The sequence below is a fragment of the Motacilla alba genome, chromosome 10 (assembly GCF_015832195.1).
Source record: "Motacilla alba alba isolate MOTALB_02 chromosome 10, Motacilla_alba_V1.0_pri, whole genome shotgun sequence".
NCBI classification, from domain to species: domain Eukaryota; kingdom Metazoa; phylum Chordata; class Aves; order Passeriformes; family Motacillidae; genus Motacilla; species Motacilla alba.
In genome coordinates this window covers 9,234,291-9,259,930 of record NC_052025.1, presented here as the reverse complement: position 1 = coordinate 9,259,930, position 25,640 = coordinate 9,234,291, and the positions used below count along the sequence as shown (strand labels likewise).

Sequence of the window (25,640 nt, the reverse complement as noted above, 5' to 3'; positions counted from 1 at the left end):
ACTTATCATGCTGTAATTTTGTAACTCAGCACGCTGATTCACTTTGAGGACTATGTATTAAATGTAAATAAATAACTTAAGACATCTCTAGCAGTGACTGTTATGTTGTGAAACAGTTTCTATACATCAGAAATTAAGGATAATATTATTTGTAATGAAGAAATACTTTGCTTAGTTTAAAACATTTTTTTTCTGAATTGTTCTCACTGAATATTATTGAGCAACTATTAATTGTGAATAATGAATGAATATTTGAATGAATATTGAGGGAACCTAAAGATTGATCAAGGATTGTGTGCTTTTCATCCTTCTCCCTTTAATATGCTGTAATTGTTACCTAACTTGTCCCTTGACAGTATGATTTATTCTTCTGAGTGCAGAATGAGAATAAGAAAAATAGTTTCAAATAAAGGTAACCAATCCACATTCCATGCACGTGTGTGTTTCTTCTTCATACAATAAGGACTAGAATCTGGTGTATCTGAAGGCAGAAATAACAAATAGAAATGTCCTATGAAAGACCAAGCAGCTGTTTAGAATTCAAATTGAAAAGACTCTGTTGCATTTGTTCCAACCCAGCAGAACAACTCCACCCATTTGATTTACATTCCATAGTTCTTATATGCATAATTCTTTTAAGCATCAGGCTGAAATTTTTCAAAGATTTCCTACATCCAAAAATGAAATCTGGCCAAAGGAAAAAATCCACCTCACTGCCTCAGCCATTTTCTTTATCTGTCTGCTAGTGCCAAGAAATGTAAATGCTTCCCTACAGAAAGACACCACTGCTTGAAAATTGGATCCTTGGTACCAACTTCATCATCTGTGCTGGCTGGTGCCTATGTCTGCATTGGATTCCAAAAAAAGTAACAACACTTAAAAATTATGTTCTGAGTGCTCATTAGTTAAGACTTAAAATATTGGTAGAGCCTAAAAAATTCTTGAAATAACCCACAAGCTCCTTACAAGAAGTTATTCAGACTACATCACTCAGATGTGTTTCTATTTTAAATAGAAAGTTGTTGCAGAGGTGCTGTTGAAGATGCCTGCTCCTCCTCACAGTTGTTCCTCTTCACACTCATGTTCCTGTATTTTTTACCATTGGCTTCTGTGAGTGTGGATTCAGTCACTAAAAGTCTCTTACCCACATTCCATCCTTCTAAATAGCTGAAACTAGCCAAGAATTTTAAATACATCTCCTCAGCTGAAGGTTTTTCATGCAAAAGAAAAAATTCCCTTGTCCGTTTATTTAAATTTTTCTTATCAGTCATGATTTGAGAAGATAAAGGCTCTTATTTGGAGGCATTAAAATCCAATTTAAACTTAGAAATTGCACACACAATCAGCCAGAGCAAACATGGTATTTCATTAATGGCAATAAGTCTGTGCTGCCTGAACTGAGACCTGTGCTCCTGTCCAAGCTCTGCCTTGCAGCTGATCCCTCTCAGCACAAACCTGCACTCAGCCATTGGATAAGGCAAAAACATTTAATCCCACAAAACCAGCGGGCCTCCACACATCCATACACTCTTCTGGTGATGTCAAGTGATCAACAGCAGACAGATATTTAATTTCTATTTCATATAAAGGTCTTTCTTGAAAGATCTGGCAATCAGATGAAATTTGTACACAACCAGAGCACTGACTATCTGTGTAACACTGAGAATTGTCACACTGAGTGACAGAGTCCTGTAGTGTCACTGCAAAGCATCATTGCTTGATCCAGCTGAGGTGCACAGCCATGCTGTTGCACTTGATCTTCCACTCCCTCATCTCTTGTCTTTAAGCCAGTTCCCACACAGCACCATCCTTTTCACTAAAATTCCTGTTGTGCATAAGGGTCCTCACATTTGTAAGCTCCAGGCTGATAGCCTAAGGCCATGTCTATGGGAAAGAGACTCCATCACACACGTGTGGATGCTGCCTCACTGGAACACACAGACATGTGACACCTTCACAAGTGCAGCTGACACCAGCTTGATTTTACATGACAGCAAAACAAAACACATTGTGCAACTACACCAAGAACTGCTAAAACACAGAATAGACTTAAGCTTGAGGGGTTTTAGAGGTTTGGAGCTGACAGACTGTGACTGTGTCCATCAGCTTTCATAGCCTAACTGAAGATATGCTCTTTCAAAGTGAAAGAGGATTAAATAACTCAGTTACCTTCAGAATATTCCTAATTTCAGTCTCCCTGACAAGGCTGGACCCCAATATTAATAATATGTGAGATGTATCAGATATCACAAATACCTAGAAGTTAAAATTTTCATTTTGCATTTTTAAATTTAATTAATAAGAACAGATGGTGTTGCTTCTCTCTATACATATCTCTGTTTGTGTTGTTTGGAAAGTATGGGCTATGTTTACTGCTTTGTAAGTAACTACGACTCTGACACCTTGTTTCCCAGCATAATTTTTCTTATTCCATGTTGACTGGCACTGTCAGAGCACTGCAATCTGCAGAGCAATCTCCATGCTCATGATTAAATAGCTCTTGGTATTATTCATTTCCCTGGGAGACATGATAAATATATTCTGTACCTAAAGGTATGAATCTGAAAAAAACATGATATTTGAATATTTCAGCCCAAGTCTTGATAAATCTAGACAGATATAAGAAAAATCAATCCCCCACTGGTCTCATTTCAATTTCATGGATTCTCCTCTGCAATCATAAAGCAGGGTAGTAGCCTGTCTGAATGGAAATATTACTTGTCCTAAATTGATCAATATTATACAGAAATGGACAGTAAGGGCTGTAGATACTATGTGCTTGAGAGACAAACTTCGAGATTTGAGTGGCCTTCTACTTTGTGGTCAGTGCATTTTGCTGCCCATGCCAGGACTGAAAATCAGCCCCTTCGTAACATCATCTCTTGTGAAACAGATGCTGAAAAACGCAGCCATGGTCTGTAAGATTGCTCTTAGCATCTCCTAAAAAGGGACTAGCATACTGCCAGGCAAGTGTTCTCTAACAATAGGAGCATTTTATCCTGATGAAAATCAATTAAAACATTCTCTCTCTTCCCTAAAGCCACTCCTTATCCCCCATCAGTAAAAGATTTATTTTCCTTTCCAAGTGAGAAAGAAGGCACAGCTTAGGTCCACCAAATCAAGCATGTGCACAGTGCACTGGCCTGACTCCATACTGTCTCTAGGCTTTAATCTATTTATTCTCAAAGCCTGGGAAACACTGATATCATCAGTTACACATCATGAGCGGACATATTTGGAACTATACGGGTTGCATTTCAAAGTAAGAAACTGAACCTGAATTTCCTTCATAAAGCCTAAAGTTTAAATCATCCCCTAGCTGGACATAGATAGGCCCAGAAGCTAAATTTCAATATGAATCAGATTACCTTCCACCTCACACCCCCACCCCAAATCATCCTTTCCTTTCTTCTTTAAACTTTCCAAAGCCCAGAAGAGTACAGGTAAGAATGTGGCATCTTTGAGTCACTGGGGTACAAAGTCCTGCTGTACCTTTCTGTATCCTCTGCTGGAATAACTGTCCCTGTGACCACCTGTACTTAGGACAGTAATTTTAAGGTTTCGTACAAATGCTCAGACCTCCTGCCTGAGGCCCGGAGTGGCCGGCTGCCTGCTGAAACTCCACATTGATCAAGATGCCTCCCAGACACAAGCTGCTTTGACAGCTGAATAAAAATAATTAATCGTAAGGAACTTAGTAAGAATGACTTCAGGAACAGGTTTTGCTTGTGAATAAGGCAAGAGTTTACACATGAAGACAAACAATTTATGACCTATAATTTCAGAACACCTTGCAAACATTAATCAGTTGCTAAATGTATTTTCAAAACAACTAATCAAGTCCTAGCAAACCAGTCAAGGAGGGAATGAGAAAAGAGAATGCAAATAGACTAAAACAGTAAAGAAGTTGTCTGTAAAGAGTTACCTAAGCCATAGCAGAAGAGAGGAATAAATCATACGTTAATACAGTGTACTATATTAAATAACGTCATGTAAACAGAGAAGGTAGCAAAGAGAAAGAAATAAGAAGGAAAAGGATTTAATTTCTCACAGCACAAAGTTTTTTACTTTCTCCATTGTCATTAAGTCCGTGATAAAATGAGAACGATTTCGTAATAAATTTCAAGTGCACTTTCCCTCCTTCATTCTCATTATTTAAGCTTACTTAAACTTTGGAGCCTCAAGTAGAGCCAGCATGTATACCAGAAAAAGGCCCACAGACTCAAACAGGTTTTTTATGGGTTCTCTGACCTCCAGTTTTTATAAGATTTTTTTATAAATTTGGAATAAACTTTTTAATATCTATTAGTCCATGACAAAATATAACCACTGGGTGTCACTAATGCTCTACAAAAAAAAAACGCAGCGTGTTATTGAATTTCCCACGTATTTTCTGGTGGAATTACTGCCACATGCTTTGGCAATCCCCGAGCCTCCATAAAAGACCCACATATTTAGGACCAGCATTAAATTTAAGCAGATGACTAAGTGGGAGTACAGACTCTCAGGAGATCTGTGTTTTCCTGAGAATCAATACTATCTCTGCCTCAACTCTGACTGAATAGGATTCAATTTAACAAGCAACAAAATCCTGCCAGAGAACAACAATACACGAAAGCAACTGTTTCTATGAAGTCATTCTGAGAACAGAACAACCTAATTAATTGATGTCAAATAGAACAACAAATCCAATATGCTCCTAGGGTAAAAATCAAGAGATCCTTTGTTATCATTTTTTATCAACTGATACTAAAATCCAGCACTGACAAGAACTATTCATTATGCTTTGTATTTCTGTAGAGTAGATCTGCAAATGAGGTTTAGAGGTGAGGTTCTCTAAACTAGCTCTTTTTTTTTGCTGTCAGTAAAATAACTTTCCACTAGCAAAGCTCTACTTTAGCATGAATAAAGCAAATTAATTAAAAGGATTTCCTTTCATCAGGTTTAGGAAAGAGCTTTTTCAAGTGTCAGGTTGTCAGCTTTCCAATCACTTGACAAATGATAAATCACTCAGGACAAAAAAAAAAAAAAAAAAATCAACCTTTTTAAAGTGTTTTCACTCTAAAAAAAGATATAGTTTCTATATAGAGTAGAACTGTATTTAACATTCAGTTTTCCAAGTACAATACTAAACAGTTCCTTTGATTCTGTATTGGAAGGATCAGCTGTGAAAACATTACTTCAAATATAAAACTACTGAGATCCAGTTTATCATTGCAGTTTAAGCACTTCCTTTTCTCTCTAGTAATTCTGATTTTTTTCCCTTTGATCTTTTCAGTCTGAAAAAAAGTAGATCAACCATTTCCTTGATTCTTGAAAACTGATTATTATTTAGAATGAATCAATTTTTTACTTCTTTTTCACAATCATCCTAGAGTACATTAAGCATAAGAAATAAACAAAACCTTACATTCACATCAGTACACCTCAGTGTAGTTTTATGTCATCACCAGCAGCTCCATTTGTTTCAGACATCATTCCAAAGTAGTCCCATCCACATGAAAGCTACATGCTGACTGACAGAAGACAGAATGTTTCTTTCCTTTTCCTCTGCCAGTCTGTGATTTCATTTTAATAGCAGATAGCTGACGTGCAACACGATAGGGTCAGAGAAACACAAATGTAAAGTATGCATACATCAACCATTTCTGTATGTTGCTGCTTCCCCTGCCACAGTGCCCTGCCACTGGACCATCCCTCACTCCAAGAAACCTTGCAAGATGACACAAACAGAAGCAGTCTGGTCAAAATAAAGCACAGATAAGCTAACAAAGCCTGCAATTTTGTCCATACTTTTATCCATACTTAGCCTATTCCATTCCTAGGCTAATCTTCCTACTGCTTGTTCAGCTATGGGGAGGAAGGGATTTAATCAAAGTTAAATTCTCCTTTGATCAGTTACTGTAATACCAAGATAAAGAAAAATTTAGTCAATGTTTTGATATTTTTTTAGGTGACACGTTAGGTATTTGAAGTCAAAAATATAAGGTCTGCTGAACCCTGAGATGGAGATACAAGGGAAAAGAATTTTCAATTACACCTCATTGAGCAAAGTAACCAGTCTGAAAAGCTTCATGAGACATTTCTTATGTCCAGCCTCACATCTGGTGAGACCAGTGGTGGTTTCTACCACTGACTGGACCAATGAGTCAGAGGCTCCTCCGTTGCCATGACAAATATTTTACCAAATGAATCAGAGAACTTACTCACAGCTAACGCCATCTGGCAGAGCTCTGAAACTCTGGTGGTTGTACTACCCTGTGGATACAACCTTTGCTAAATACAGTAGCAAAGACTATTTCCCTTCCACTCTACATCCAGGTAGCAACTGAAGAAATTTCTGAGGCATGGAAAAACAATGCTCCAAACACACCTGCATATTTTTTCTGCCTTTTTGCAATAAATGCACTGTCCTTGCAAATTGAAAATAAAAAAAAAAAAATCAAAACCACCAAAACCTAACAAATTATTCACACTGTCTGCACTGGCTCGTCATTTTTTCTCCCACTCCCATCTGTTCAGTTTCACTCAGCTGGAAACAAGAGAAAAAGCCAACAACATTCAGCCACTCTGTTCCTTGGGAGTTGGAGCAGTCAAGAGACTAGAGTTTTAAAATGGACTCTTATTGCAGATATGTTTGTTAAATGCATTAACAAATTATACATATATTGGAAATATGGTTTTTTTCTTCAAAAAAAAAATTACAAATTGCATTGCCAGGTGAACAGGACTGTAAAAGGACTGAACAAAAATGCATATACCACCATAATCCCCTTAGGCCTTTGGGTTCTATAATGCAAAACATATAAACCCATAAACACCTTTCATGAATTAAAAAAAAATATTAGAGTTCATTTTAGTCTCTGCAGTTTGAAGTGGAAAGTATTCCTGATGCTTTTCCAGTATCATCTCCCAGGTTTCCTAAGTTACCTGCTTTTGGGGGTGGGAGGAAACTACATTTCAAACAGTTCAGCATCTAGTACTCAAAACAATAGAAATAATTATATTTCACATTTCTTTGAGGTTTTGAATTCCTGTTCAATAGTTGTTCTGGTTTATTTCTCAACAAAATGCTCCCATTTTCTTCAGAACAGATTCCATTCAGCAGCCAGGTCTGTAAATTTATCTGGGTTCTTAATATTAGTACACCTGCACAGATGGAGAATTTACACTGGTGCTAGAGGTCTAAGCACCCAAGCATCAAATTAAGCTGTACAAACCATAATAAATAGACTGCAAAGTAGATGATTTATATCTACTGCCTTTCTTGGGGATGGCAAGACCAAACAATTCAATCATTTGCAGTGCTGATCCAACTCTCCTAAGCATCTCTCCTTTTCAACATTATATGCATTTATTTAGCACCAAGACATAATGGAAAAAAATTAATCTTGGTGCTGGAACCAGGCCCAGTACCAGAACCAAATGGAAACCACTTTGCTGAGTTTGAGCTTGTCAGCATTACTTTAATTCTTTGACACAAAGCAGGCCAAATCCAAGGTTTACCTAAACCACTGCTTTCAGGAACAGTCAAATTGTACCATGGTGCTACTGATAAAAAACTGTTGGAACAGACAGAAGTTCATCCTCGGTATCTCCTGCTCCATGGATCCCCAAAAAGAACAGAAACCCCATGGATCCCCTGGCAGAAGGTCAGACGTAGCAACTATTTCATCACCAGCAAAATACTGACAGATTCTTTAGTAGGAGAAGGCTGATGACTCCAAAATAAATTAATGAGGCATAAAGAAGTGTTAGGATAGAGAAAATCAGAGAGCATTTGAATATCAGAATATAATTCCTACAGATATCCCATCCTGTGCATGAGATCTTTTAGCACAGTTCAGTAGCCCAGCACAGCTGGTGCCCAAACAGCTCCTTGCAATAGAGTGTCTGACCCTGAGACCATCTACAAACAGACCACGCCACAGACTTACTTGGGTTGCACAGCCAGTACTCAAAATAAAAATGTTTTAAATAGGTTATTTGGCCAAGAATAATGACAAACACCCATCAGTAACAAACACAGCAGCAATTGTAATTATTCTATTTGATGTTCTTAACACTAAAGATCAAAATATAGATTGTCTGATAACAATGATTACAAGGTTATTCTGAAATGATCCCTTGTGGTTACCTCATCAATAAGATGTAAAAATACTCTATGATCCACGTAACCAACTGCTTGTTCTGCTGCCTTAATTACTGCAATTATGCATTTCCTGGAATAGAGAAAAAAAAACAATTTTGATGAGATATAGGAAAAAAAAGTATCATTTACTTAGCTGAGGCTCCTTCACCTTTGCAGTATCCATGGAATATCAAAGTACTGTGAATAAAAAAACACTTGACCTGAATTCAGAGATAATAAATATCCAGAGAAAAAACAAAAGAAAGTTTTTCCACAAGTTTTAACATAAGCAAAATGATACCATTTTCTGCTTCTCTTAATGTAGCAAATCTTTGTGAACAGATGGTAGCAGATCTGTGTGATGCAGTGGGCAGCATTTCCATATCACGCTGCTGGCAAATATCACCACCATTTAACTCGTTTATTCCTGTGCACACCCTCACAACACATGGACACATTGCTACCTGTCAGAGGTGCTCGGCACCTACCATTTGAGAGTAATTGCTGCTCAGGTCTGGCTTCTCCCTGTATTGTACCCAATGAACAGCCAGTTTTTTCATTGCTCCTTCAACGACTACAAAATTAACACTGCCCTCTTCTTTTCAGGCAAAAGCAGATAACCCAAATTCAGCCATTCCAGTTTAGACAGAAAAAAACTGAGGTCAAAAAAAAGAGCTGGTCTCTGCTTTAGGCTGGTGAAACAAGAGGAGCCCCTTCTGTGAGATGAGGTGTTACATGAGGAGTGCAGTGAATAGAGCCTGTCCATGGCTGCCACCTCCTTAGTCCCCTTCTTACTGCCCTGCCACGGCCCTTGTGACATCAACCTTCTCTTTAACAGCATCACTTCCACTAACTGCAGCTACTGACATCCTTTTCTCTCCCGTGCCAGACATTCACCACAGTTTTACCAACAGTAGGGGCCTAACTAAAGTCTCTTCTCTATGCTGTCCAGAATTTCCACAATATACAAGGGACTTCAAGCATTTGTTTAAACTGAGTTAGGAAATTCTGGAGTTTAGGGAGACAGAAAGGGGGAAAAGGAAACCGATGGGAAGGTGGGACATGAACGAGGAAAGCACAACAAAATCTCAAGGAAATACACATAAATTCAAGAAAACCCATACTCTTCCCAGCAATCAATTCACTGGCAAATTATTTGCTTATTTAGGCCCAGATCTCACCCTTTATTTTGCCTTAAGGGATATGACTGGATAGCAGAATGCACTTGCAGTCTATTTGTTGCAGAACATAATTAACTGTGGCCAGCATTACATTCAATTCTCATATCCTGTGTGCAGCTGTAGGATGAAGAGGAGGTCTTTCACAAGCATACATCTTTATTACAATCTCAGCATTGTCTGCAAGATCAGAACACACAGTTCACATCCCAAAATAACCCTAGAGATTCTCAGTACTATATAACAAGAGGAGTCAAACAATTTTCTCTTTTACATGCACTGCAGCATCCTGCAGATCAGTTTGACCCAATGTGTTGACACAGGAACCAGCAATCTTCAACTGTCTCTGCATTGAGAAGCTCCAGTTTGAAAACTCTACTGACCTCTCCCATTCCCTGGAGAGAAGGTACAAAGAACTGAGTTCTTGCACATATAATCCTCTTCAGAAAATATTTCTCGTCAACAGTTACTTGCTCTTCATTATTTTAATACAAATCCCAAATAATTCAGTCACCAGTTTGAAACTACAAAGTTGATAGAGTTTTGCATATCACCTGTCAAACTTACTGCTACCTCTTCGAAACCTTTCATGATTCATTATTTATTTTAGCAACTGAATACATAGCACTTTGTTCTCGAGCTATCCTCCATAGATGCCATTTTTAGAATACAGCATATACCTTAAATATTAATGCTCTTTATGTACTATTGCAAGAAACTTTCAAAGGCTTTTCTATGGACACAAATTATGAGCAAGTGTTAAACCAACATCAGCTGCAAAGCAGCCAAATTGAAGTGGGGGGTGTATGGAATTTTAAAAATATTTTTAATTTTCCATTTTCCAGAACACTTGTATTTTCAACTTTTTACTCTGATTGGGAGGCAGAAGATGTGAAGGAGAATACAAGACTTTCATACAGCCCCAGTTATTATTAACTATGTGGTGTGGTTTATAGCCCCAGCTTTTTAAAAGTCAATTAGCCATAAGAAACTCCCTCAACATCTCAAAATAAATTTCCACACTAAGCAGAGCTGAGGAGATACCTCAGAGTTATGATAGTGAGATGGAATATTGATAACTACTTCACTTCAAGTGATTCATATCTGTCCTGACAGACTGCCTAGAAATGCATAAAGCAAATAAAATACTTGTGGCCTCCAAATTACCCACAGCAAACACATTCGTATCGCCCAAGCCACAGCCCATAGAGATAAATTGCACTGTTGAGCTCAGCACAAGAAAATGCTATTGAGTAAATTAGCAATTGCTCAGCTTGAGAGTTTATGCAAGAGACAGGAATACTTAGGAGTTAATGATTAGAGCCTCAGAAAACCAAAATAAACCCCAGCAACTGGCACACAGTACACAGCAATTGGCTTCAGTTACACCTAACTGTGACACGGTGCACAGGGGGAAAATTCAGTCTTATTTTGCACACAACTTCTTGTAATGCATTCCCTGTACAGACAGGAGAACAGTGAGATGTTCCAGGGGCACTTTGAAGACCTAGCTAAGTACTTAACAGGAGGTGTTGATTTCCAAAGCCTCCACTGAGCATCTAAAGAACCAAACAAATAAACAGTGTGGATATTTTTCCACTCTTCTTCCTCACCAAAACAAACACACCTTTAAAAACAGCATTTATTGGGTTTTAATATTGCAATCAGAAGAATATAATAAGAGATTCACAGTGACTTTCAGCAGCTAACTGCACACATTATTTGCCTCAGCAATTCAAAGGAAACCAAACTGACAGCTATAATGTTACAAGCTTGGTTGATTCTACTTCAACTTAAAAACCCATACCACGATCTTCAGAAGCATGGATAATATTATAACAGCCTTTAGGTAGTTAAGGTAAGTGAGTATCGAAAATGTTGGATTAGGATGCATTCAGGTACCTGCAGAAAATGTTAGGCAAAAAGCCCACAGCATGCAAACACGCAGATCCGCATGTTTCAAAAACAGCCCATATAGGTGCCAGGAAAACTCAAGAATGGTAGCATATGGAAAGCTAAAAGAAAACAGCATAAGAGAAAAATTCCTCCCTTACAGATTCCTAATAACACCTATAAAGTGAGGATGTATTCACAAAAGGGCACCTTGATGTTGAAGAAATACCCAGTACAAGAGCTACTGAGAAAGCAACACAAACCTAAACCCATAAGAAGCTTTTCAATGTCAGTCCAAAATATTTTGGCTAAAGTTTCTCTGAAGGGGTTTAAATTCAAGCCTTTATCAGCCTTCACTGCATTGTTCCTGTGATGCTTGCAAAACTGCTGGTGTTGAAGACCTGGCTGTGCTTGAAAACAGTCTTTAGAAATTTATAACTGGAATCTTCTTTTGGGGTCCTCCAGTTCCTGGATAGGAATTTGCTCTGTAAGTTGATGTAACACCTTTCATTACCTCAAGGACAGAAACATCTGCCTCTGAAATGAAGAATTGAAATCCTGAGCAGAATATGACTGAGAATGCATCTGGGATTTGTTTTGTGTTCTTTGCTCCCCAGTGAAAGGGCCAAAGAAAATTCCCCAAACATCTTTTATATACACCTAGTGCCATCAGAAGACTCAGTCTGAATGCTTGTTTATGTATTAGCAAAGTTATTAGTGTGTAATTGACAATAAAATTTGTCATTCTATTAAGTCAGCTTTTAGAGTGGAGGCGAAAGGACATGGTTTTGTGACTTCATTGGAGGGATTCTGTTTTCCAGTTTTTAGGAAGACATAATGAAAGGCAGGATACACAAATGATCAGAACTGAAAGGGTGCAGAGCACTAACTATTCTACCTGAAGAAAAATATTTACATTAAAATAACAGTGTTTGTTCTGACCACATTTGTTCAGTAAAAGGTTCATTAAATATCTCTATAGGACACACATTTAACAGAGAGCATATGAATAAATTCAGCCAACAAAACTAGTTAACACTTAATCCTGTCATTAAAGTCCAATGTCATGCCACATATCAGTATTAGAAGTAATCTAATCTCTGTTTTCTTAACATCTAAGTAGTTACAACTGAACAATTACCAAATAACTCAATCCTGGGTTTTTTTCTGCTTTAAAATTAGATTTGTGGGTGTTTGTGGGAATTGTGGACAAGAAGGGTTCAGAGAGGGAAATATTCAGACACCTATGCACTGCCAAAAGTGTTCAGTATTTAGATACCCCGAGGGAAGCAAGACTATCAGTTACCATGAACTTTAAAAAAGAACTAGCAAAAGCTGTGTTGTAGCAAGGTCTTTACAGGAGTACAGAAGAAGTGACCATCCCTCTCGGGTGAATTAATGCCTTTAAGGCCTTCTAGAGAAAAACACAGAGAATGAACAACAGAACTAAAAAACAGTTTACAAATTAAGATAATTCCGGACACAATCTTGTTCAAACAGTAATAACAAACATAGAGAAAAAGAACACATAGTAGTTAAAAAAATTAATAGCAGAGAACAGGTGTCACAACTTATAGATTTAAGTACACTATGTTCTCCAGGTTAACACCTGCACTTGAGTTCTAGAGAAAAACAGACATGTAGCTATTCCAGAGGGACAAATACACATTGTTCAAGTGTACCCAGCAAAGATTTGAGACAAGCATTAAGAATCGCGAGGAAAATACTCACAGAACTACAAAAATATAGTGCTCAGAATCTCTCTTTCTGTGGAATAGTAAAGGCTCTCAGAAGCACAAATCCAGCTAAGCGGCTGAAACAGGGGATGTTCTTCAAGTTTCAAGATACCAAGGCAGCATTTCCCCTTTGAAATAAAAGGCAGTCCCACATACATACTTATCTGGCATAATGCCTCTTAAGAGTGTTTCTTTCTCTAAGCTGATCTCACTGTGAAACCTTGCAAAATTTCTGCCTTCCCATTAAACACTCCACCTTTCGCCAACAGCAAAACATTTCTCCTAGGTCTTACCCCTAAGAAAAACTAGAAAAAATTATTAGATTTCTTTTAACATAATGATGGTCTCTACATAGAAAGATATTTATGTCTGGTTACTTTCCTTAACTAAGTGAAAATTCTACTTCCTATAGCAAATGGAAGCAGTTATTTCTCCATAGCACCTGTGTAGTTCAGAGTTTGCTCTCCAAATTTAGATCCCTATCTTCTGCCTCCCTCTCTCTCTGGAAGCAGCAGAAAAGATGACTGAAGTCTCAGCATTGGAACACCTCTGGACCTGTACCTGGAGAAACAAAAGGCAAAGCTGTACAGTCACCCTCATACCTGCTACAGACAGCCTCGAGAGGTCACCCGACCCATCGTGCCAGACCAAGCCAGGAGCAAAGCACTCCCAGCATTCCTTACACCGGCTTAAAACAGCACCTAAAGCAGCTGCAGCTGTAGCTCATTAGCATTAATTAAACAGACCTTTTGATTGCATGCAGCTGACACTGTCCTGAGGTGCTGGAAGCTCTCTTCCCACACAGTCAAGCCAAAACACGGAATTCCTGGGCAAAGAGACTCCAGCAGAAAGACTGCAGGAACTTTTGTTTAGAGTTAAAAAGAAAATAAAGTAACAGAATAAAGCAACAAGATCATCAATACTTAAAAGGGAAATTAAAGGATTGAAGGCCCCTTACATATTTTTACTATTATTTTACATTTTATATATATATATGGAAGAGAGTGTTTCATGGTCTCAGATATAGAAATCACAGTCACACAAACCAAAAATTACTTTATTGTAGGGTATTTAAGTCACTAAAAAGGAAGAATGATTTCAGGTGGGTAAAACAATCTGTCAGCAAAACTCAGGTGAAAATATTTGCTTTCAGGAAGAATGTGGAGGCCTTATCTGCAGATACTTACAGATTGACTCGCTCAAAGTTCTGTGCACAGAGGTAGCCACGTTTCCTCAGCCACAAGAGCTATAGTCAGTCTTACTCTCACCAGGAACACTGAGCTGAAAACCAAAAGCTTCCCTCATCATGTCTGTACCTGGCAACACTGAACCAATCATGCAGGTACTCAGCTTTGTCTGAAGACTTTGTGCTACCACAACCAGGAAAAGCTTTTCCTTTAGATCATGCTGTTCCTTCATTACAGCTGCCAATCCAAAAGCCAGCTGCCCTTTTCAGACATTAGCTGGGCTTTCCACTCATTAAAACAAACAAACAAACAAACATCCCAACCAAAACAAAAAAAAAAAAAGCCCCACCAAGCACTTTTTGCCTTTAAGTCCTGTTGCGGGCATTAAAAAAAAATCTCACTCAAAATAAAAATCAGTTGTAAATTACACATATTATGTGGAAGAGCCTTCAATCAGAAAAGTTATGGAATAGTGAGCTGAAGCACACAAACATCAGATAGTGCTTTCATGTTTAACCAAGTCAACTGAGGATTTAAATGGGTTTTTTTTCCTTTTTCCCTTTCATTCCAGCTAGAGACACTGTGGCCTTTTGAAAGGGATTGCCTCTAACAAGCATGAGAGTAGACAAAATCTGAAGTGTTTTCATGACAATGTTTTTTTTCCATTCCAATGTAACTTGACTTTGTGTTTATTTACCTCTACACTTCGAGTAGCATTTCATTTATGTACTAAGGGATGTACACTTTTAAGAAGCAGTACAAGTAAGATGCATCTTGTAGTCTTGACTCAGGCAATACTGCCATAGGCTTTAAAGGAGTGGGAGTGTTGCAGCTTCAATTATTAGCAACAGAGAGACTACTCTATTGACCTAGGACAGGAAAACAGAGAATTTTCCTTATCTCATGACACACAGCACACAGAGTATTTTATTCCCGACTCAGAGTTTAGAATCCCTTCCAAGAGATTTGCAGGATCCAGTCTTCTCCACACCTCTGAGACAGAGAAGGACAGGCATACTTAAAGGCTTTGGTTTTCAAGAGTTTTTTGCCGTTATTACAAATAAAGCAGGAAAAGCCCGGCCGTATCTTCTGTGAGGTGCGCGAAATTTAACTGAACACCTTAACCACAGTCCGCTCACTGCGGGCAGGTCCCTGCCCCGCTGCGGGCACTGCTGGAACGACGCTGGTGCATTCCCGACAGCATCCCAAGCCCTCTGGGATATGACCGAACGAGAGGATCCTTAACGCAAAGCAACCAATCCACCCTCAGAAGCACTATATACATACACAGAGATGTACATATATATGGATGGGTGGATGTACGTCTCACTACCGAGCGGGAGCCGGGCGGCAGCGGGCCCACACCTGCCGGGCTGAGGGCGCTGCTCCCCCTGAGCGCCCCGCCCGCCGCGCTCCCGGGACACGCCTCCCCGCCGCCCCGGGCCGGAGCAGCGCCACCGCCGCCGCGGCAGCCGAACGCCGCAGCCGTGCTCCCGTCCCTGCCGCCCGAGAGGCGAGTCCGGCCCGCTCACCTCCCGGCGCCGCCGCTCCATCCCCGCTCCCGGCCGGCCCTCCCTCCTCACGGCACCGACTCCCGCCCCCCCCCCCCCCCCCCCACGGCCCCGCGCGCGCCCCTCACTACACCCCCCCCCCCCGGCCCCCCCGCGGGCGCGCGCACAGCCGGGCCCGCCCCCCGCGCGCGCAGAGGGCGGTGCCCGCGCGCGCGCGCGCGCCTCACCTGATTCGGGCGCTGCCCGGCGCGTGCGCCGCCGCGCGCGCCCCCCTCCCGCCCCCCTGCCGGCCCTCGCGCGCGCGCCCGCGGAGCCATCCGGGTCCCGGCGGCGCGGCGGGGCCGGGCCGGGGCCGCGATGCATCTGCACCAGGTGCTGACCGGCGCCGTGAACCCCGGCGACAACGGGTACTCCGTGGGCAGCGTGCAGGACACCCCCTTCACGGTAACGGGCGCCGCGGCCGGGGCCGGCGTGGGCAGGGCGGCCGTAGGCCCGGGGACGGCGGAGGGAGGGGGAGCCTGGCGGGCGGGGGGCGCTGCGGGAGCGGCGGGTCTGGGGGCAGCCGGGGAGCGCCTGGCAGCCCCGGCAGCGCTCCGTCCTTGCATCGACCGGGAAACCCCCGGGTGTGTGCCCGCGGATTTCGCTGGGTGCTTCTGTCTTTATTTTTTAATTTTTTAAAATATATTTGTGTGTGTGTTTATATCTCATCTGCAAAGCGCACACCGTCAGTTGCACTGAGGCTCCGACGAAGCCTGCCCGCTACTGATGAGCGTCTGCCTTCCATTACTGAGGCTGATAAAACACAAATTTGTCAAATGCTCCTCTCAAACTGGAAAAGAGAGAGAAAGAGATGATGAAGAGATACACTAAGTTAATTTCAAGAGCCCCGTAGTTTATAAAACAATCTGTTTCTCATTCACAGGCTATTTTTGTTTATTTCAATGTCAATTTCAAATGTCAGTTTCACTCAGTTAGGTTATGTATGCTTGGTATGCTTTGATTTTAGTGAGTGATCAGCTTCTGCGGTGTTTTCCTGCTACCATCTAACAGTATCTTATTCTTTAGGTATCACTTGTCTTACTGCATATTATATTAACCAGATTATCCCAGGCACAAACCAATTCCAAGCAAAATGATGCAGAGCATCCTTTTTGGTGTAAGATAAATGTCAGCAGACTCGTGAAGCATTTAAAGCTTACAGTGAATTATCACAGATGTCTTATTTCAGTAATGAATGCTGGAGAGTCTTAAGAAATAAAAGATGCCATGTTTGTCTTTATTTTCCTGGTTCTGCTGCTATGCAGCCATACTGCTATTAAAGGGACCTCTGTTACTTTTGATATTTATATAAGAAGTCATTTACTCATATTCACATTCTAATGTGTTTCTTTTTACTATGAAAATTTGAAAAGTCAATCAAATGGTATTATGCAACACAACTTTATGCTAATTCTTGTCATAGTTTTGATAACATCAGTAATGAATCATAATGTATATTGTGGTTTACACAATAGTTTTCCAAGAGCAAAGGTAGCAGCTTCCAAAATGATGCAGGATTGCTTGGTAGGATTTAAATTATGGAACTACATATAACAGACCACACTGTTTCTCTGGCTGCTGTATCCAATTTTTTTATAGTACAGTAAACAAGGAACTAAAGAAATAAGTATGTTTTAATAAATGTATCTTCTGGACTTCCATAGCTGTAACTTTCTTCTTTGCTTTTCTTCATGCTCTGTATTCGTGGTATTATTTCCTGTTCCTTTAGGCCTTCATCCCAGAGTAAACTGTACGGTGAAAAATTGCAGTCTGAGGTCTTATACCAGATTCTCAGGACATGGGTTACCTGTGTGACTTAGTAGAATCAATCTACCATTGACTGCAGGCAGTTCATTAGTGCCTTACCTCAAATTCTGTCAGTTGACATCACCTGTATGGACAGAGCTTTGTGCCCCCAAACCACTGAGCTGTTTGGAGCCAGGACTTCAGCTCAGATCCTGAGGCAGCTTTTGCAGTTCAGGTGACAGAGCCTGACTCTGCAGACCTGCTCTGAAGCCCCAGGAGCTGTCAGGAACTGGCTCACAGCACCAGCAGAGCAGGGAGAGGGCAAGAGGGCAAGGGAGATGTGCACAGCACGCTGTGGCAATCCATAGGTGTCTGTGGGAACCCACAGGGCTGTGGCACCGGAGCTGCTGTTTGTGTGCACATGTGCCCACTCACGTTTTGGTTGGTGTTGGGGCGTTGAGAATGCGTGAGAATGGTTTTAAATTGCTACAACTGATTCATCACAGGCACTTGAAAATACAGCTTTTTTGTGTGCAGAAATGAATCACTGCTGTTAAAAATACTCTGCTTAACAGAAGAATAATGGCTTGGGTATGTATATATATGTACCCACTAGTTAATAGGTTTGGAACTATTTCCCTTTTTTCTTGAGGAGGAGTAGGAGAAGAAACTTCCTCTTAAGATGAATGTGTTTTGGATGCCTAAGTCCAGCAATCTTAGGATTCTGAGAGAAGAAACACATTTTCTTCTAACCTGATTAGGGACATTGCAATTCTCAGGTTCTTCATTCTTCCCTTCTTCTGTGGTTTGTCCTTGGCTTGTTTACATGACTCTTTGCTGGGGACAAAGGTAAGCTTTTAATTTCCAAGTCGGTGTAGCTAGAGGTAAGATGATAACACAATCTGCCTCAACTTTTTTAAAGCTTTGGTAAAAGTCATCTAGTTATGCTGAGAATAAGACAGGGAAAATAATTTTTCCACTGTTTTTTTTTCTCTGCCTGCTAAAACAAGGATTGGCAGCTCCATAAAACCATAGAGATCCAAAGAAATAGAGACAGGTGTCTGTAGGTTGGCTACAAAGGTTCTGTCAGTGCTTATTCTGGAATGTGCAGGGTCCTTTCCTCCCTCAGCTCCCACATCTGCCTGCAGCAATCCTGACACGTATCCAGCCTTCCCCAAGGAAGGGCTGAGGCACAGAGATGTGCGGTGCCTGCTGGATGGTCTGGTAGAGCCGGTGGTACACAGGAAAAACTGTTGGAAGGGTGATTAGAAGCAAAATAGCTCCATAATGCTATCTTGTACCAGACAGTCTCTTCAGCCTCCTTCGTCTGAGCTCTGGAAAAGACACTGCTGAAGCAAAGGGTCAAAGTACTGAATGACAGAAGTTCTGGGAGTGATTCTGTGCACTTTTCAGCTTGCTGTTAGTTCATGTTGGCATTTTAGGGAATATCGCTGTGTTCCACAAGTGAGTTTACAGAAGGTTGAGGGTTGAGCTTTAAGCAGAGGGCCTTACAGCACACACCCTGCCTTGACAGATGAGGCATTTGTACCTCCCAGTCTAACTGGTAGCTGATAAGCTTTTAAAGGTAGTAAAATGCATTTTTCAAACCACAGCTGATTTCGTTTAGCTTTTGTTCTGAAAGAGCTGGTTAAGCAGCTTCAGCAGAATGTAACTGTTTCTAAGGTTAGTCTGGGTTTAAAAATGAATAGATAAAAATAGCTATGTCATTTACCTAGAGGCTGAATTCTGTAAGTATAAAAATTTCAAGTGTCAGACAAACAGGAAATAATATTTACTTCTGTCGTAATTGCACAAAATACAAAACTATAAACATTCTTAATAAAAAGTCAAAAGGTCAGATTTTAGGGGTATCTAAGAACTTTACTGATAAAAGTGAGAAAAAAATTCATTTATTATTTTTCATTTTTGAAAAGGACAAGCTTCTTAATGTATTTCATGCCAGTACTGACAGTTGGCCTGGAGCTGCATGTGGTGAATTCCAGAAGCTGTTACAGATGAGTTTCCCCCACCCCTGTAAATTTTTTTACCTCATTGAAACCAGCCAAATCTTCATTCACACAGATGTCCACAAGATACAGCAATTGAGAATAGGCTTGCTCTGCTGTGTCAGATTCTCCTATGTTTTCACTCCTTCATCCTTCTTAAAACACTTGTTTGCAAATCCCTCTGTTATTTATTACTATTTACATAATATCTGTATGTTCTGCACTGTTTTTATGTAAACTGGATTAGAGATGCTTAATGTCTGAATCCTTACTAAGTTTTATCTCTGTATGTTTAAGCATATTGTAAAGTATTAAATCATGAATTTGTCTGAAGTGTCAATTTAGGAAAGCCTGTTTTACAGGCCATGGGCTAATAGTAGGTTAGGAGTTGTTTCTCAGTTATTTTGCTAGTTTGCATTAAGTGTATGTAATTCTAGAAGTACTTGGAAGGAGGAGGGGGAGGAAGTGTAAGTGATGTCCATTGATGAGAGCTTGGAAATGGTTCAGGATTCAGGTGTCTTCATTGCTAAGTGGAAGGTGGAGGAATTTCTGCCAGAAACTTAAAGATGAATGTTGTTTTACTAGAGGAGTCCTTTAAGCCCAGGACAGACTTTCAGGTTTCAATGGGTGTTTTAATTTACGTAATTTTAGATGTCTAAGAATTTATCTTTTTTAATACCACTGTGGGCTGATTCTGTTTCTTCCACATAATTTACCATCTTGAAATGCCTCTGCATCCCTGATAGTACACACAGGAGCTTGACGGCTTGTGTTTTATTATGCTTATGCCAAATCTGTAGAGTTGCAGGTTATAGAAAGAGAATTTTGTTGGCTTTTTTTATATAGAGAAAAGTATTTGTATAAAGAAAAACCAAGATGGGAATGTGAAGGAATAATTGTTTCCCTGTCTCTTAGTTCCAGAAGCAAACTAGAGAACATGAGCAGCTGAAAAAGACAGAAGCATGTGCTGCTTTCATATTATCTGAAAACTGAGGATATAGCATGAACTCTTAGACTAGGACACAATGTCCTACTTCTGTGTGGTGCTCCTGCATTCAATTAAAGTTTTGTAATTGTTCATTTCAGTGGTCCCAGATCTTGACAGATAGAGCAAACATTGGCAAACTACAGCTTATTAATTGCTTATGGATCCTGCAAGTCATCCTTGCATTCTGGCGGTTTTGCAACTCCATTTAATTTTCTCCTTGAAGTTATCAGTGACATTAGAAATGGAGGTTGGCAGATACTCCATGTGGGTGGTTCTTACTGCACTTGTTTTGTTCAGTCACTGCTCATAATTCTGTTTATTTAAGAGCTCTGTGCTGCTCTCATCCATTACTGTGTCTCAGTGCTGTGTTTTTCATCTTTCCTGTCTGTATGGCTTACCAATTTTCCATTCCTTTTATCAGGCTAGGCAGATTGTCAGTCTGCTACCACCACTATTGTGGCCTCTGTTTCTCTGGCAGGAGAGACCTGTGGTGGCACGAATGACCTCATGAAGATGTTGTCAGCTGAATCCTTAAGAAGGAACTACTAATGTTAAATATTAGGACACTTCCCTATTCTTTGTCACTGTGGGGTGTTTCTGCTGCATTACCAGCTAAAGGACAAAAAAAATGAGGATTTAACAGAAAAGTGTTTTCTTCAAGTATAAACATGTTAATAATGAAGATATCAGAAAAGCTGCATAAAAGCAATCAAATTAAAAACTTGTATTTAGGTATATAACATGAAATACGAAAATGTCTTTCAGTACATAAAAGTACGTGGACCTTTTCCAAATGTGTGTTCTAATGACTTTGCTTCGTAAAATAATTTTAAGATTTCATATACTTTCAAAAAATAAGGCAGATTCTCAGAACAAATATCTACACTCAGAAAATGACCCCAGAACCAAGAGATATCAGCTCTTGCTCTAACAACCTAGAGCTGAAGGCTGGTGTCCTGCTGCTGGGAAGGGGTTCTGCCTACCCCCCTAACCAAGGGGTCCCTACTGTTGGCACAGGACACTCAGGTTGCTGAGTCACTTGTTGGTGCAGCAGTGAACACAGGCAAAGAGTAGGATGGCTACAAGTGACAGTAATAAGATTTCACAAAGGAAAGAGATCTCTGTATCTTGATGAATAAGAGCCACCTTTTTACTTAACTGTGTAAAAGTATGCTAAATAGCTAATAATTAGCTGGAAAATTAATGCTTTGTTGGTGGAATAAGTGCAGGTAGGGGACAGGAGAGATTAAAAACTAAAACGTTTTAAGAGAAAGGCACTAAATTCTTTTGCTTCGCAGAATAAACAGATATAGGCAAGTATAAAATATTTTCTGTTTCATGCATTATGAGCTGTACACATGTACAATGGGCATGTTTAAGAACACTAAGCATAAGGAAATTGAAGTTGATAAGTCTTTTCCTTTTATAATTTGAGACACGCATACATGTCTGTTGCTAATGAAATTGCAAATAATGATAAGTTATGTATAATGTAGTTTGAAATTTGCAACTCAAGTTATGAGTACCAGCAGTGAATAGAGGATTTTAAAGGTTTAAGTCTTGTTTTAAGTGGATCAGCACCTCTTTTTATTTAGATAATTTAAATCGCATCTTTTAGTAGGTTTGTATTGGTAATTATGAAGACTGTTGAAAAGAAGATGACTCGATTCTTTTCTGTTTTAATGCTCACCCTTTGAAGTTTAAGTAGGAGAATCAATTTCTTGTGAATATTCAAATTCTGAATAAATTCTTGGAACAAGAGGATGTGTTTTTATTTTTCCTGTCTACTTCTGAGCATTCATATCCTGGTCTAAATTAGTCTTCCTTCATACTAAGGAGCCTATACTGTTTCATCCACTATTCAACATTGCTGGTGAAGCTTTGTAAAGAATCCCACTATAAAAATAGGAAAGCAACAAACAAAAGGACTTTCTGTTCAATGCCAGAACTTATTTCAGAATCTCATCTTTCATTCTCTTACATTCTGGAAATAATCCTATTCAATTTTAATAATAACTTACTCCCTTCCAGACTGAGTCCAATAATCACACAGCCTAGTCATCAAGGAGCTGGGATATTCTGTTACACATAATCTCCCTCCAACAACCTTTTAGCAATCCTGCTTACATTGTGAATCATTCCAGTATCAGTTCCTCAGAGCAGTGTGGGTTATTATGTCTCACACAACAATGTGTCACTCTATTTTTGTGAGATGACCTTGGAAATCTTTTAGACAATCTGTCTTATCTGCAATTTTCATTTTTGTGTGTGCAGTTGTATGGTGTGTTAATGTCTGGGGACTGAGTTTCTGCTTTGCTGCCTGCATTGCTGTTCCTTTCATGCAGTGACGTACTTTCACTAAATTAAGCTCTTTTTTTCAGCCTTTCTCACTTGTTGCTCCTTCCCAGGAGAATTAGAAGTAGACAGAGAAAGTCATGAGACCTAAACTGTCCACTCTAATTCCAGTGGTTGTCTTGCACCCTTATCTTAGTGCAGCCACTGAGGGGCACTGGTGGTAAATCAATACAAATACAACTTTCACACATTTACAATAAAGTAGCCTTTACACTGATTGATCTCAAAGGAGAGGGCAAGGGCTGACTTAGTATTTTGGAAGTTATTGTGAAAAATCCAGTGGACAAGTAAAAGTGATAAGTAATTTTGTACCATCGGAAATTCACTGTGGAGGACTTGCACTCTCTGCTTAACTGTTATAAAATTTCTGCCTACTGTATTGGAATCAGTGAAAAATTACCTTAAGGAAAGAGACTTCCAGCTCTAACTGGTTACTGTAAAAGGCTTAGTGGAGATTGATCCTTGGGAGAGATTTCTGTGCCTGAAGGTGGGAGCTCAGTGGGACAGATAATCTGGAGTGATTAAACTTTTTAGAACAGGTGAAAGGTTGGCAGACAGGTATATATTTATCCTGCCAGTAAAAAGTGCTGCAGGCTATTACTGTTCTATAGCTACTATGTAAACAAATTCTTTAGACTATAGAGTGTATTGCACAACAGTATATCCAAAAGAAATCTTTGGTTTTTTACACTTTTATAGTAACGTGCACTTCTTAAAACTCAGAAAAGCCCAGAAAGTACGTTGGTACAGAAAAGAATCCCTTAAAAATCTTGATTAAAAAATAATAAAGAAGGCAGACGGGAGTACAAGACACACCTATTGAAGAAAGGTACATGCAAATTCATTGAGAAATGCTGCCTTGCTCTAAGAGGCAACAAGAATTGGAGGGGAGAAAAAAATCAACTACAACCTAAAACAAACAAACGGAAAAGTAAACAGAGAGCTCAAGTTCTTGATTTAAATTTGGGAGTTTGGGTGGTTTGGGTTTTTTTTGCTCTTTCTGTTTGCTTTTATTTGAACGCCTATAGAGTTATGGTCTCTCTTGCTACTTTTGTTTTTACTTGTTGCCCATTGAATTAGTAGGAACAAATCTGCTACATTGTAACTTGTTTAACTGGGGATATTCACAGCTTTCAAAACCATCAATCCTGTAGCAAGTGTTCAGTTTGTTTTTAAAATAAACACTTAAATTTATTTCTTTTGAAAATTATTTCAGGCATATGGCTCTGGTTGTGACATTGTTATTCTGGCAAATGACTTCGAATGTGTGCAGATTATTCCCGGTGCTAAACATGGAAACATCCAGGTCAGTTGTGTGGAGTGCTCCCAGCGACAAGGCAGGGTAAGGATTTCAATAAATCTGTACAGAATTTTTTAAATTTGAGAATTCTAAATTGAATAATTAAACAGCAACATAATACATTAAGGGAATGAAAGAGTTAATTTCCCAACAAAGATCACGGTTTATTGATCTGTGACTTTCTGAGTTACTCCTCTTGTGTTGGTCTTATTCTTTCAATTTATTAGTAATTGGGGGAGGGAAGAGGGTAGAGGAAGCAGGAGACATCTTGTAACAGAGGTTTTTTTCCCTTTCTGGGGCCTGCAATAGGTGGTGTCACAAAATGTGAACAGATGCATTAGTTACAGTACAGTATCAGAACTGGAATGGTGCTGAAATGATGCTTACTGGCTCCATTTTGTGTGCTTCCATCTAACAAAAGAAGAAATGGATAAATAGTTTATCTATACATATATATACACATATGTGTATGTGTCTGTGTGTCTGCAAAGTCATGAATTTGAAATACATTTTAGAAAGGCTTCAGCATGTTTAATGTGTTTAGAAGTGCTACACTATGAGCTGTAATAACTGCATGGCCCCTTGATTTGCTTTGTGGTTTCATTTGAAATCCTAAGCAATCCTAGAGACACAGGTTAGAAAGAGGAGGGGAAAAAAATTTTTAGGAGTTCCAGTAGTGCACTGAGCAAATTTTGTTTGTCAATTGTCACTGCTGACTAGAATTAGCTGGGTAAAAATTGGTAGCAGTATTGAAAAAGCCCTAGTTAGGATTTGGGCAGATTTAGTTGGCAGAGCCCTTGAACTTCAGCAGTACAGTCCCAGTAAGAGTGGGAGAGAGATTCCAGGTTCAGAGATGGCCCCTAAAGACCACTACAAACCCCTGGGTGGTTCTGCATTCCAGACTCTGAACTCACGGTCTGTTCTTTGGAACTGACTCTGTTATTGCAACCTCCTCTCCCCCTCCCCCTAAGGAAGAAATAAGATTTCGTAATAGATGTCATGGAACTTTTGCATCATTTCCGTTTTGAGGAAACCAGACCCTGGATGGGAAGGACTTAAACAGTTTTTCTTTTAAAAATCTTTTCGAGAAGAAAAAGTAATTTTAAAGTTAGTTAAAAGTACATAAAGGATATGAGTATCAGAAACAGGCCCAGATAAATACCTAAGAAACACTACTTTGTGTTTAGATATTTCTGTGAAATAAGTGGGTGAAAGAAACTGAGGGGTTCAATGGCATACGTACTTCAATTTTTCTATTTATCATTTATCTCCTCTCAAAATGTATTTGAGTGTTAAAAATAGAATTGCATTTCTTTCTGTTTCTTGTAACTATTATTTAGTGGTTTAGTGATATAAAATGGAATCTAGAGACACAGACACTAATAATTAATGCATTAGTTAGTTGTGAAGTACACAGAACACGAGCAGAAGCAGTGAAGGCATCAACTTTCTCCTATGCATTAAGAGTAGTTGCTCTAGAGGATTGTGACTGTGTTTGTGCCACTGAACGAGAAGTCTGCCCTGTTTAGAGTTAAAATGTGAAAGGTGGGCTTCTTCAAGAGTGTGTTTT

At 39.6% G+C, this 25,640-nt stretch overlaps 1 protein-coding gene and 1 long non-coding RNA gene across 5 annotated transcripts in view; one reads left to right on the top strand and one right to left on the bottom strand.

The window, feature by feature from the left end:
- Window positions 1–13,387, bottom strand: part of LOC119705219 — a 225,475-nt gene extending 212,088 nt beyond the window's left edge. The window contains exon 1 of the long non-coding RNA XR_005258170.1: window positions 12,934–13,387. This is a non-coding gene — a long non-coding RNA (uncharacterized LOC119705219). The remainder of the gene's footprint in view (window positions 1–12,933) is intronic.
- Window positions 13,388–15,870: 2,483 nt separating this feature from the next.
- The window catches only part of DMXL2 (Dmx like 2), a 48,096-nt gene continuing 38,326 nt past the window's right edge, over window positions 15,871–25,640 (top strand). For all 4 annotated transcript variants that reach the window (XM_038146786.1, XM_038146784.1, XM_038146785.1 and 1 more), the window contains exons 1-2: window positions 15,871–16,080; window positions 23,987–24,112. In XM_038146786.1, the coding sequence (XP_038002714.1) occupies window positions 15,994–16,080; window positions 23,987–24,112 (213 nt within the window). In that variant the 5' untranslated portion in view covers window positions 15,871–15,993. The remainder of the gene's footprint in view (window positions 16,081–23,986; window positions 24,113–25,640) is intronic.